At 43.0% G+C, this 12,746-nt stretch overlaps 1 protein-coding gene across 1 annotated transcript in view; it reads left to right on the top strand.

Moving 5' to 3' along the window:
* The window catches only part of PDE6C (phosphodiesterase 6C), a 348,347-nt gene that overhangs the window by 157,625 nt on the left and 177,976 nt on the right, over nucleotides 1-12,746 (top strand). The window contains exons 10-11 of the mRNA XM_078641134.1: nucleotides 8,162-8,305; nucleotides 12,040-12,105. Of these exons, the coding sequence (XP_078497260.1) occupies nucleotides 8,162-8,305; nucleotides 12,040-12,105 (210 nt within the window). The remainder of the gene's footprint in view (nucleotides 1-8,161; nucleotides 8,306-12,039; nucleotides 12,106-12,746) is intronic.

Raw genomic sequence — 12,746 nt, 5'->3', positions numbered from 1 at the left:
CTTGGAGAAGTAAAGATCTATCTAGAGTCCACCGTCTACTCGCGTCTCTTGCTGGATCTTAATTACTAACTCAACTATTGAGTGGTCAGATAGAATAGCAGGGATATAAGAAATGGTATCAACTGCGGGAAAAAGACCTTGGTCTACTAAAAAAAAATCGATACGTGAATGGTGTCTATGTCTATGGCTATAGAACGAATAATCCCTTTTTTCCCTATTTTTAATCCTCCAGACATCAATTAGATTAAAATCTTTCATAATATTTTTCAATTCTCTTTTCGATTTGTAAGGAGGGGAAAAAACGGCCCTGGAGGTACGATCTAAACTTGGATCAAAAACTAAATTAAAATCGCCTCCAAGAATGACAGGTATAATCATATCGGAAAGGCTAGTTTTCAAATTTAGGAGGGCCTCTGAAGAGTCTTGATTAGGTCCATAATATGCTGCGCAGGCAAATCTCACATTATCCATAATTAGAGAGACAGTTAGCCATCTGCCTGAACAATCTGTTTCATACCTTTCTACTCGGATCCCACAATTAGCCCGAATAATCACTGCCACCCCCTTAGTGCTTCCACTTTGTCTAGAACAAAGCAGGTCTTGAATCCACTTTTGATTTTTAAAAGCTTCCTTACATTCTAATGATTCAAGATGGGTCTCTTCTAACAACAAAATGTGCGCCCCCGATTTATTCAAGAACTCACAAATTCTATTCAACTTCTTTCCTTCCCTCAGGCCATTCACGTTCCATGTTATTATTTTTACTTTATTAGTAGTACTACCCATTAGATTTAGATAGGTATTTCAAATGTGTCTCAACACTAGGCCTAACTTTTCTATTTGATAGAGTTTTCTGCAGTTTTTTTGGTTCTATGAGGAATATATTTTCCTATTATCAACCCCCCCTCTTGAACTTTGGCGATCATACCGCCATTGTGAGACCCTGTCCCAAGCTCGGATTCTGCCTCCTTACGTGTATTTACTAAGTGGTGTGCCTACTACCCTTAAACGTGAATATTTTCATTACTTTCTCCTCCCTCCCCCTTTTTTTTTTTCTTTTTTTTTTAATTTAATATGATATATTATGTTCCTACTAAAATTATCTACCCCTATCTGCCCTTATGTGTTTAGCTTCTCCTATGTACTGATAAACCTTAAACCTTAAATCTAAGAGTCTAATCTACTGTCTTCATTTCCGAGTCCATTGATTTAGCCAAGGGGCTATCACTATTGGATGTATAAGAAATCACTTTTCTAATGCTGATTCTTTCATACTGATTAGGAAACTATCTACTTCTTGGGTGGAGGTGAAATTGTATGTTTAATTCCTCCAAACTACTTTTAATGCTGCGGGAAATTTCATCATGACCTGTGCTCCTTGGCTTCTCATGTCAGTCATACGAGACCCCAACTCCCACTGTCTATGTGCAGTGACCCTCCCTACATCTGAACGGATTAAATATTTAGAGGAGTCAATCTGGAGAGATGGACCCACCAGAGCTCTAGTCAATATTAGCTCTTTTACCGAATATGTCTGGAAATTGACCAGAATCTTCCTTGGGGCACTTCTATCGGATGTCGACGGAAAGGATCCCTATGTGCCCGTTGAATCTCACTCTCAAGGTTGATATCTGGTCTGTCCTTCAATACACCTTCTCTCAGTAATTTACATATTAGGGATTTCACATCTCCATTTTCCGCTCCTTCAGGGATTTTTAAAACTTTGAGATTATTCCTCCTAGCACGTATCTCCAGACGTTCCATATCAAGTTGTAGGGATTTATTCTGAGCTTTTAGTTCAGAAATAGTCTTAGAGTGCGCCTGGGAGACGCTAGAGAGGACAGCCACTTCCCCTTCCAAGACCTCCGTCCGAGAACAGATGTCATCCAACTTTCTCTCTAGATTAGTGCATTTTTCGGCTATCTCTCTCTGATTTCCATCTGAAATTTCAAATTTGGGGAGTAGTTTTGCCAATAGATCTTCATGTAGTGATCTAAATAAACTCTCCATGTTGCCAGTTTCATTTTTTTTGCGTTGCACCCCTATAGTTGATGCGATTATAGGAATATCTGGGGGCTGAGAGGTAGCCACCGAAGGTAAATCTACCAGTGGCTGGAGCGGAGGCTGGGAGTCTCCCTCTATGCTAACCTCTGGACACTCTGAATCCAAAGCTAATAGACCACCCCCATCTAAGTCAGCCTTCGGCTCAGACAGAAGCGGGGCATATTTATTTAGCAAAACAACAGGTGCTTTACTCCGAGGTGGAGGAATCTTCTGTAATCCTAACTGCAATTCTACTGATTTTCCTCCCCCCCCTGCAGCTGATACGGCTCCATAGGGGTTCTTGTATTTAATTCAATAATATTGCAGGACTCCAGTCTCCTGAGCTTTTTTTCACGATTTCCTCCCCTGATCTTAAATGGGACGCAATCTATCACAAAGTAGCTTAGCCCTTGGGTGTTTTTGTCGTGATGAGATTCAAAATGGCATGCTACTGGATAAGTCTTGTCTCCATTTCGAATGGCCCGCAAATGTTGCAACACCCTCTTATGTACAGGGTGAATCGTGCTGCCCACGTACTGCAAGCCACATGGGCATTGCAGCACGTAGACAGCATACTCAGTCCTGCACGAAAGAAACCCTTTAATCTTTTTCACTCTTTTGGATAATCCGAATGTATATGTGTGTGTATTCTTCCCATGCCAACAGGCTTTACATTTCATACACTTAATAAACCCTTCTTTTTTCTTTAACCAGGTTTTGCCGGTGTACTTTGCTGCTGAGGGATCATGTTGCTGACTAGCATTTGCTTGAAAGAGCGTGCCTGTCGGAATGTGATTGCTGGCTTTTTCTGCACTAGCTTCCCCAACAATGGATCATTACATATGAGATGCCAGTGTTTGTTGAGTATATTCCTGACCTGACCATGTTGTCGACAGAACGATGTGATCATTCTATGATCTATGATCTATGATCATACTGACTATGCTAATAAACTTCAGAATTAAAGAGTTATCATGTATTTTCTTGATGAAACTCCTAACCGAATCTTCAGTCCCTCTCCACACGACGAAAAGGTCGTCGATGAAGCGACTCCAATGAATTATATTCTCTTTCCATTCTTTGTGAAACTCGACCCAGGTCACCTGCTCCTCCCACCAGCCCATATGCAAATTAGCATAGCTGGGGGCGAAGCAGGTGCCCATCGCGGTTCCACAGACATGTGATAAATGTCATTGTTAAAGAGAAAATAGTTGTTTTTTAAACATACAGAAACCATCATTAGTAGCATTTGTGTGTGTGACCATAGACCAATAGGGCGTTCACTCAAGTAGTGTTTTGGTGCCTGGAGGCCATCATCGTGCCTGATTCTGGTATATAAAGTTGTTACGTCTATGGTGATTAGCAACAGATCTTCTTCCCATGGAAAATCATATATCTTTTTGAGGAAATCTCCAGAATCTTGAATGTATGAAGGAAGTAATTTTACCAGAGGACATTAAAACAAATCGATGTATTTAGAGGTGTTTTCCAGTGCCCCACCAATGGTGGATATAATCAGGCGCCCTGGGGGATTTTCGATATTTTTATGCACCTTGGGAATTAGGTAAAACACTGGTGTAGTGGGATTGGAAATTTTTTAAAATTGCAATTCTTCCCTCGTAATTAAACATTGATTGTATCATTCATCAAGTTGCCCAATATATACCCTGAAACTATTCTGCATTGCCGCCTCTGTACTTTAACATAGTTGACTCAATTATTAAGTTGATTATAGGCTTCACTCAGGTATTTTGATCTATCCCACAGGACAACATTCCCACCCTTATCTGCATTTCTCACAATACAGCTTTGTTTAGATTTCAATTTAGTGATTAACGCAGAGTACTCTTTTTCATGCTGAGTGAAATTCTTATGTTTAATACGGGTGCATTTTTCAAGATTCTTCAAGTCATTTACAAATAGTTCATTAAAAATGTCCACCGAGTCTCTTGCAGTAATAGACAGGAACCTGGAGTTTGGCCGGAATGTAGTTGGTGCATTACTTCCAATATCCACTCCCTGTTCTCTTGCTACTTCAAGTGCCTGGTTGTTTGACACAGGTCTTGATTCATCCTGACTGACAAGTATCGATTCTCCTCGAGTATCAATGTCGCTTCCGGGTGGGATGGTCCATTATTCTCAAATCTAACATGAGGTCCATGTCGGCTACTGAAAGCCTAGACAGCTGAAGACGGCTGGAATGCCTAAAACCGGTCCTAGGAAGCTGGTTTCCGGTCCAGGGAAGGCATGGCTTGGCAGTTCGGGCTGGACTGTTCCCATGAGGCACAGGGTCAGACTGATTTGCATATGGCCATGTCTGAACAGGGGTGGCAGAATGGGCTAAAGAACGGTGATGGATTAAACCCAGATCTGTTGACTGGGTGTGAGTGTTTGATTGGTTCAGATGCTCCATCCATCATCACCCCCTTTTGTACAACTTTATATACCAGCATCAGGCACGATGATGGCTTACAGCAACAAAGCTCTTCTTGAGTGAACGCCCTATTGGTCTATGGTCACACACACAAATGCTACTGATGATGGTTTCTGTATGTTTAAAAAACAACTATTTTCTCTTTAACAATGACATTTACCATAAAGTCTGTGGAACCGTGATGGGCACCTGCTTCGCCCCCATCTATGCTAATTTGCATATGGGCTGGTGGGAGGAGCAGGTGATCCGGGTCGAGTTTCACAAAGAATGGGAAGAGAATATACTTCATTGGAGTCACTTCATCAGGGACCTTTTTGTCGTGTGGAGAGGGACTGAAGATTCGATTAGGAGTTTCATCAAGAAAATACAAGATAACTCTTTAAATCTGAAGTTTACTAGCACAGTCAGTAGGAGTGAAGTTATTTTTTTAGATCTGAGAGTGTACGTAAAGGACTCCAAATTACATACAACACTCTTCAGAAAACCAACAGCAGGGAATATGTTGCTACATGCAACCAGCTTCCACCCGCAAAATCTAATCAGGAGCATACCGTACGGGGAATGCCTGAGAACAATCCGTAAAAGCCCGGGGCTACGGGGATGAGAATGTCCAAGTTTCAATTAAAAAAGCTAAAAAGAGAAGCAGGGAAGATATCCTGTTTAATAAAAGCCAGAGCAAAAATTCTAAAGGTAGAGTTCTCAGAGTAATCAAGTAAGAATGATCACATCGTTCAATCGACAACATGGTCAGGTCAGGAATATACTCAACAAACTCTGGCACCTCATACGTAATGATCCATTGTTGGGGAAGCTAGTGCAGAAAAAAACAGCAATCACGTTCCGTAGGGCACGCTCTTTCAAGCAAATGCTAGTCAGCAACATGATTCTCAGCAGCAAAGCACACAGGCAAACCTGGTTAAAGAAAAATGAAGGTTTTATTAAGTGTATGAAATGTAAAGCCTGTGGGCATGGGAAGAATACACACACATATACACCCGGATTATCCAAAAGAGTGAAAAAGATTAAAGGGTTTCTTTCGTGCAGGACTGAGTATGCTGTCTACATGCTGCAATGCCCATGTGGCTTGCTGTACGTGGGCAGCATGATTCACCCTGTACATAAGGTAGACTCAAGAGGGAGCTGAGTGTGTGCCCGCCACTGGTCTCCGGGCGACCTAACAGCCTGCCCAGTCTGCTGGTGGAATCTATAAGGGCCCATGAGGGACTGCAGCGCCCCCCCCCATGCGGAGCAGTGCCCAATGATGACGCTTTACACTCGCAAGGATGTGTGAGGGCATAACATACACAGGAGGATCATTCTCTCCACTCACCCTCTCATTCCTTTTCGAAGACACCCCCTTATGCAACCACAACAGGCTGCACTTTATTCTATCTACCCCAGGAACTAGTACCTCCTCTTGTATTTTACACTGTCCTTTGGAGCTACGGTACAGGATCTTTTCCAGAGGCTCCACTTCCCCCTCTCTTTGAATTTTGGTTACTAATACTTGAGTTTTTCCCTGATTCTCCAAGCCTAAAATACGTATATTCCCTAGTGATACATACATTTGGCCTTCAATTCCCCTACTTTTGAACTGTCTTCAATCATGACATTTAAAAGCTCAATCTTATCCGAATTGAACAGAAATATGTAACGCTGGTTTTATTTCACAACACAGTAAAATGTGTTTCTGAGTAGTCCACCAAGCACCAAAGGCCGAATGAAATGTGGTGTTAATCCTCAGTGAACGCAACCCATAAAAACAGAACAATAGGATGGAACAAACATGCAGACAAAACAATCTACACATCACCACACCACCTTAATTTCACAGAATTTACACGTATACTGCAAGAAGAGTTTGTAATTGTGTGAAACTCCTGTTGTAAACTTTTTGTTGAGGGGAGCTTGCATGCTTGAAGTTGGTTTGAATCATTAAAAATCTGTTCTCGTTAAAGTCATTTACATTGTGAAGTTTACCTTATTTATCTTGTTTGAAAATAGACAGCTCCCAATGCTCTTTCACTCGTATCAATTATCTCGAGTGTTATAGGTAAGAATCTGACAGGCAGCCATTTTAGAAGGAGCGATCTATTTGGCACAGGATCCAAGCGAATGTAAGGGGAGCATACTATTAAAGATGCTCAAATTAGTTGTCTGAGAAATGAGATGGCTCCCTCAAGTTGGTCTGTGTCCTTTCTGAGTAACCCATCCAGTTTGCATTATGTTACTTGCCATTTATAATGGGAAAAGTGCAAGTACCAGAATGTGAGTGAAGTAAACTAGCATGCCATAACTGGCTGAAGATCATACTTTGACCTCTTGAGATCTCTGAAGTCTCAAGTTTCAGAAAATTAATGGTCTCAATTTGCTTGAAACCTTGATTCTTTATGTAGAGACATGCATGCCTGCACAGGGGCAAGCACCAGGGGGCAGATTTACAAGAAAGTGACGCATTTGTAGAGATGTGTCACTTTCCCTGCGACACCCTGAGAAACCCTTGCGCCACCATGGATGCGCCGTATTTCTAATACAGCCCAAACACAAGGAGCTCATGGATGGCGCGCTGAAACTTTTCAGACACAGATCTGAGTTGATGAGGGCTAACAGCCCTCATCAGCCAGGCTAACTTGAATCCAGTGGCAAAGTGAGCTAGGGACCCATGTCTGGGCATACCCTGCCAACATAGGGCAAACAAAGCAAACACAAGGAGATGATGGACAGAGCACGAAACCGGTCCTCGGAAGCTTGTTTCCAGTCCAGGGAAGACATGGTTTGGCAGTTCGGGCTGGACTATTCCCATGAGGCCATCATCTCCTTGTGTTTGCTTTCTTCGTCCTAAGTTGGCAGGGTATACCCAGACGTAGGTCCCTTGCTCACTTTGCTACTGGATTCCAGCTAGCCTGGCTGATGAGGGCTGTTAGCCCAGAACCAGTCCCAGGATGCTTGTTTCCGGTCCAGGGAAGACATGGCTTGGCAGTTCGGGCTGGACTGTTCCCAATCGGCACAGGGTCAAGACTGATTTGCATACAGCTGTGTCTGAACAGGGGGTGCGAAGTGAGCTAAAGAACGATGATGGATTCAACCCAGATCTGTGACTGGGGGTGAGTGTCTGAAAAATTTCAGCGCTCCATCCATCATCTCCTTGTGTTTGCTCTGTATTTACAATACTGCGCACCATGGAGCAAAGATTGCCAGATGTGTCAGAAATTCTGACGGATCTGTTGGGGCAAAAGTCACGCATTACTGGAGTCGTGTCGCAAGCACGACGCAACTCCAACAATGCATTTTGAGGGCTATCTCACTACACTGCATCAAGCAGGCGTACGGTTTTGACGCAGTGGAATACTAGAAGTGACGCAGTGAAATCTTGTAGATTTCACTGCATAACCTTTACGAGGCTTTCCTGCGTGGGAACGCCCACCCTGCATACATTATACTTGACGCAGGTATAATGTGATGCAGGGCTTTACAATGTGACGTATATCCCTAGATGAGTCACATTGTAAATTGGCTGCATTTTTTACGCCTCTGCTGCGTCATAAATGTGACAAAACGGCAGTGCAAAAGTGTCGCAAGAGGCTTGTAAATCTGCCCCCAGGTATTCAAATAACCAACGATCATGGTAAAAAGTTATGTCCAAGAGAATCGTTGACATTTTTTCTTCCATATGTTTCCCTATAGGCTCTCACCCAGTTTCTTGGATGGTCGGTGCTGAACACTGATACTTATGACAAAATGAATAAAATTGAAAACCGAAAAGACATTGCTCAGGAAATGCTGATGTACCAATCAAAGTGCACTCCCCATGAACTCCAGACAATTTTGGTAAGCTACAAATAGTTTATGTAATGTTATTGGCATTTGTATAGTATACAGTCTGGCCTGGGTAGCTGTAGATTATGGACTGGATGGTTTAGTAGTGAAGCAGATTGAGTTGATTCCAGACCACTCCTACACTGGTCTGGAATCTGAAACATCTTCTGGTGATATGGGTCGAGTGTTCATTTCCATGTGTTATATTGTGTGCTTTGATTTGAGGTTAAGTTTTGGTTTGACATTCAAATGATTATTTATGGTTTTGATGGATCGCTCGTGGCAATGTGAAAAACCATAGGACAGTGGGTGTACGATATTTGTGTCAGAGAGAAAATGTGTCCACATAGCTTCACCAGGTGCCTGTGCGAATCTTACCTAAGACATTTGGCTTTAGACTAGCAGACAGGGCCGGACTGGAAACAGCAACAAGCCCTGGCAGATTGTTGCTCGACTGGCCCTGGGAGCAAGGCGGCCCCCAGTGACAAAACAGGCCCCCACGGGCACAAAACCAGCCCCCACTTCTCCGACCCACTGGGTAAATGCCCAGTGCCTGCTACAGCCAGTCCGGCCTTGCTTGCAGATACAGATATACTGGGCGCTGTACTGCTTTCTACATGCTGTGACAGAATGCTATCCTTTGCAGCTATCTATTTGGTATATCTCAAGTGTGCTTTATAAAGCCGGGTATGCCGTCTCAGTGGACTAATGCAACCACTGCAAGAACTTGTCTGACCTCATGGTCAAAGGATTACATTCCAGCAAGTCCATTCAGCTTTTTATCCTTTCAAGAATGATGAAATGGGGACCATTAAGTTAGGTAACAATAAACATCTGTTATTCAGCACAAAAGGTGCCCCAGGTGATGAACATGCGCCTTAAAAATAAACATGTTATGTATATGAGCTGGTTTACGTGTGTCTTTTGAAGGGTAATGTTGTGAAGAACCTCTCAATAGCCCAGTTCTATGACCTTTCTGAGATGGATTTCATTTAAGAGGAGAGTTTTGTCAATTTTTTTCTGTTGTATATTTACATGTGGTGTATTTTATTGGCAAGAACTCTTCTCAGCTATATTGGTGCTGTGTTGGAAATATATAGTGTTTTCTTGTGATATTCTGTTATATGTTTGTGTGGTTAGTTTTGTTGACAAGTAGAAATGGCAGTGACAAGCCAGCCATCTAATAAGCATGTGTGCTGGGATGTGTGCATGTGGAGTGTTCAGTCTGTGTCCTGCATGTTTTTATCACACTTCATGTCTCCAAGTCTCCAAATATTGTTGGAAACAGTCTGATGGCTTGCTAAAGGCATATGTGTCCTGAACTGGGTGAGTGGGAAATGCCCTGCTTAATGTTGACTGTTGCACATTGGTCTGTTCTCTGGGAAAAATAAAAACATTGCAGACTTTATCAAGGTAATACAGTGAGTAATATAGAAACAATTGCTCAATCCCCCAACACAGCTGATACAAGGAAGACAGAGAGCTCATCCCCACAACCAACATAGCCCCGACAGAGCAGTAGCTTAGTCAGTAAGACTGGAGGGGTGGAAGCTTCTGAGTTTCCTACAATCACGCTAGCATATCATGGTAATTATTACATGAGAAGCAGCGCATGAGGGGGGCTTATTTGTAAAATAACCATGGTTTAAGACCTTCCAAAATGAAGGACGAGTTTGTGTTTTTGTCTGAGTGAGTATTTAAATAAATTCCAGGTGAAATCTGACAGACACCACCTTTCCATACCCAACTGAAAGCTCCTGTACCAAACTATTTACTAAATAATAAATGTATTAGGGGGTGTAACACCCCAAACACCCACCCCTCCGAAGCTACGCCCCTGAGCACTGATGCATTCTTGCCAGCAGGAAGCATAGGTACCCACACCAATAATCACAAGGCATCACCCACCTGGCATCATGATTTGGGGAATTGTCTGACACTGTCATGGTCAGTTGAATGTAAGCTCTCCTGTGTAGTTCCCATGTAGGGATGACCTGGCGTTTTATTCATCAGGCATTTCTCGGGCTACTGAAGGCTGGTTTTGAAAGCAAAGGGCCACTGCTGGTGCCTTTGTCACTTTCCACAGGTCCCTGAGATTAACTGCAGCAGGCATCAAGAGAGAAAGAGGAAGGACCAACAGAGAGAGAGATCAGAGAGCGAGGCAAGAGAAAGGCGGGAAAGCAGACTGGGAATGGATGGAAGGAAAGGGAGCGATACTAGTTTGGTTTTCTTGCCAGGGGGGCTTTTGGTTCCTCAGTCCGGCCATGTACCCAGGTCCTTCTAAGCACAGTCTTCTGTTTCCTGTTGAGAGCTTCCACACTACACCAGCTTGGGAGATCTCTGACTTCTCCTGGGGTTGATCATTTTGATATTGTTACCTACTATTTCTATATATACGTCTCTTGCCCCTGTGGCCCCTCAGTGCCCAACCAATCTCATCCAATGCTGGACGGAGCCCACATGGCTGCTCGATGGCCCATGAAAGAGAAATGCAATTTTCTATGTGAAGACCTAAACAGATGTCCAAATCATGCACAGTGATCTTTTGGCTAGACATAACTAGATCTGGATGATGTGTAAGCAAAAAAGAGCTCCAGAATTCCACCATACGATCATCCAGAGCATCCCACTGGTCTTCACATAGTACCAGAGATGGTCTCTAACTATACGGTCAGTCTTTCAACTAGATGACGCTTGATAATTGGACACGCTGGACTGCACCAGTAGATGCGTGGGCTTGGTGTTCACATGTGCCTGGACTTACAGACATACCATACAATGTCGTGCCTTAAACAACTTCCAGATGACAGAAGAGTGCAATATCAGGCATATTCAACAATGGCAGGCTGACCTAGATGCATAGAAAGCATTACCAAGAACAAGCGTAGTGTTTGACTCACCCAGAAACCATGAGACTGCAATAATAATATACAGGCATTGATTCCCAATGTAAGCCCCAACTCCTGGCAACGTGACCGAACAACAGAACATTCACAGAGTGTGCCAGATTCAGCTAAGGCAGGACTACTACAACAACAGAAGAATCTCAATGCAAGGTCTATCCAGCTGTAACATGAGGGCCACAGCAAAACAATCCCAATGCAAAAGTCCAGCCAGATGCAACATGGGTGCACACTAGAGCAATGACAATATAAGCCTCACCTCAATGAAACACGAGTAAAGCAGAGCACTGAATCATAATTTTAATGAACACGCCCACTCCATAACAAGAGGAGAAAAATCCCAACATAATGCAGTCCCATTGTGCTGTGTCAACAATAGCAGAAAACCACAAGTAAGGCCCATTCAGATAGAATGTTAGAACACTAGCAGTAGTCCATGTCACACTGTATGAACCACCCCATTATAGCATGAGTGTGGTAGCAGAACAATCACAATGAAAGGTCCACACCTGCCCACCAGCTGAAAAAAACAATGTAATGGGTACCAAGATCTGATATGAGTGCAGCACAGAACCGAAAAATATTATGGTGTACAGCACACCCAAAGATAGCAAGCACAAAGGAGAGCATCTGGGTTAATAGAGAAGAAACTGAATCATAATTAATAGAGGGTAGAGCCCTCTTTCATGTGCACAAACTGGAGAAAAGAGTAGCAAAGCTGTGGAAAACAGAAATGGATGAAAAAAGTGAATATGTATGTGTGTTTAGTTCACTTCGCTTAGAGCATGATAGTGATATATGTTTTTAAATAAACGATTAATAATTTTGCTTCTTTCTTTTTAGAAAACACAAGAAAAACTGAAGAAAGAGATTGTTGACTGTGAAGAAAAAGATCTCATTAAGATATTGGTAACAGTTTAACAATACACATTAATTCTTGAGTGCTTGAGTTTGTTTTCCACATATTTTACCATATCTATCTATCTATCTATCTATCTATCTATCTATCTATCTATCTATCTATCTATCTATCTATCTATCTATCTATCTATCTATCTATCTGTCTGTCTGTCTATCTATCTATCTATCTATCTATCTATCTATCTGTCTGTCTGTCTGTCTGTCTGTCTGTCTGTCTGTCTGTCTGACTGTCTGTCTGTCTGTCTGCCTGTCTGTCTGTCTGTCTGTCTGTCTGTCTATCTGTCTATCTGTCTATCTGTCCATCTGTCCGTCCGTCCGTCCGTCCGACCGTCCGTCTGTCTACCAGTCTATCTGACTATCTGTCTATCTGTCTATCTGTCCATCTGTCCGTCCGTCTGTCCGTCCGACCGTCTGTCTGTCTGTCTGTCTGTCTGTCTGTCTGTCTGTCTGTCTGTCTGTCTGTCTGTCTGTCTGTCTGTCTGTCTGTCTGTCTGTCTGTCCATCTGTCCGTCCGTCCATCCGTCCGACCGTCCGTCTGTCTGTCTGTCTATCTGTCTATCTGTCTATCTGTCTATCTGTCCATCTGTCCGTCCGTCCGTCCGTCCATCCGTCCGACCGTCCGTCTGTCT

This window comes from Lissotriton helveticus, chromosome 5_1 (assembly GCF_964261635.1).
Source record: "Lissotriton helveticus chromosome 5_1, aLisHel1.1, whole genome shotgun sequence".
Classification (NCBI taxonomy): Eukaryota; Metazoa; Chordata; class Amphibia; order Caudata; family Salamandridae; genus Lissotriton; species Lissotriton helveticus.
This window is presented reverse-complemented; position numbering and strand designations above follow the sequence as displayed.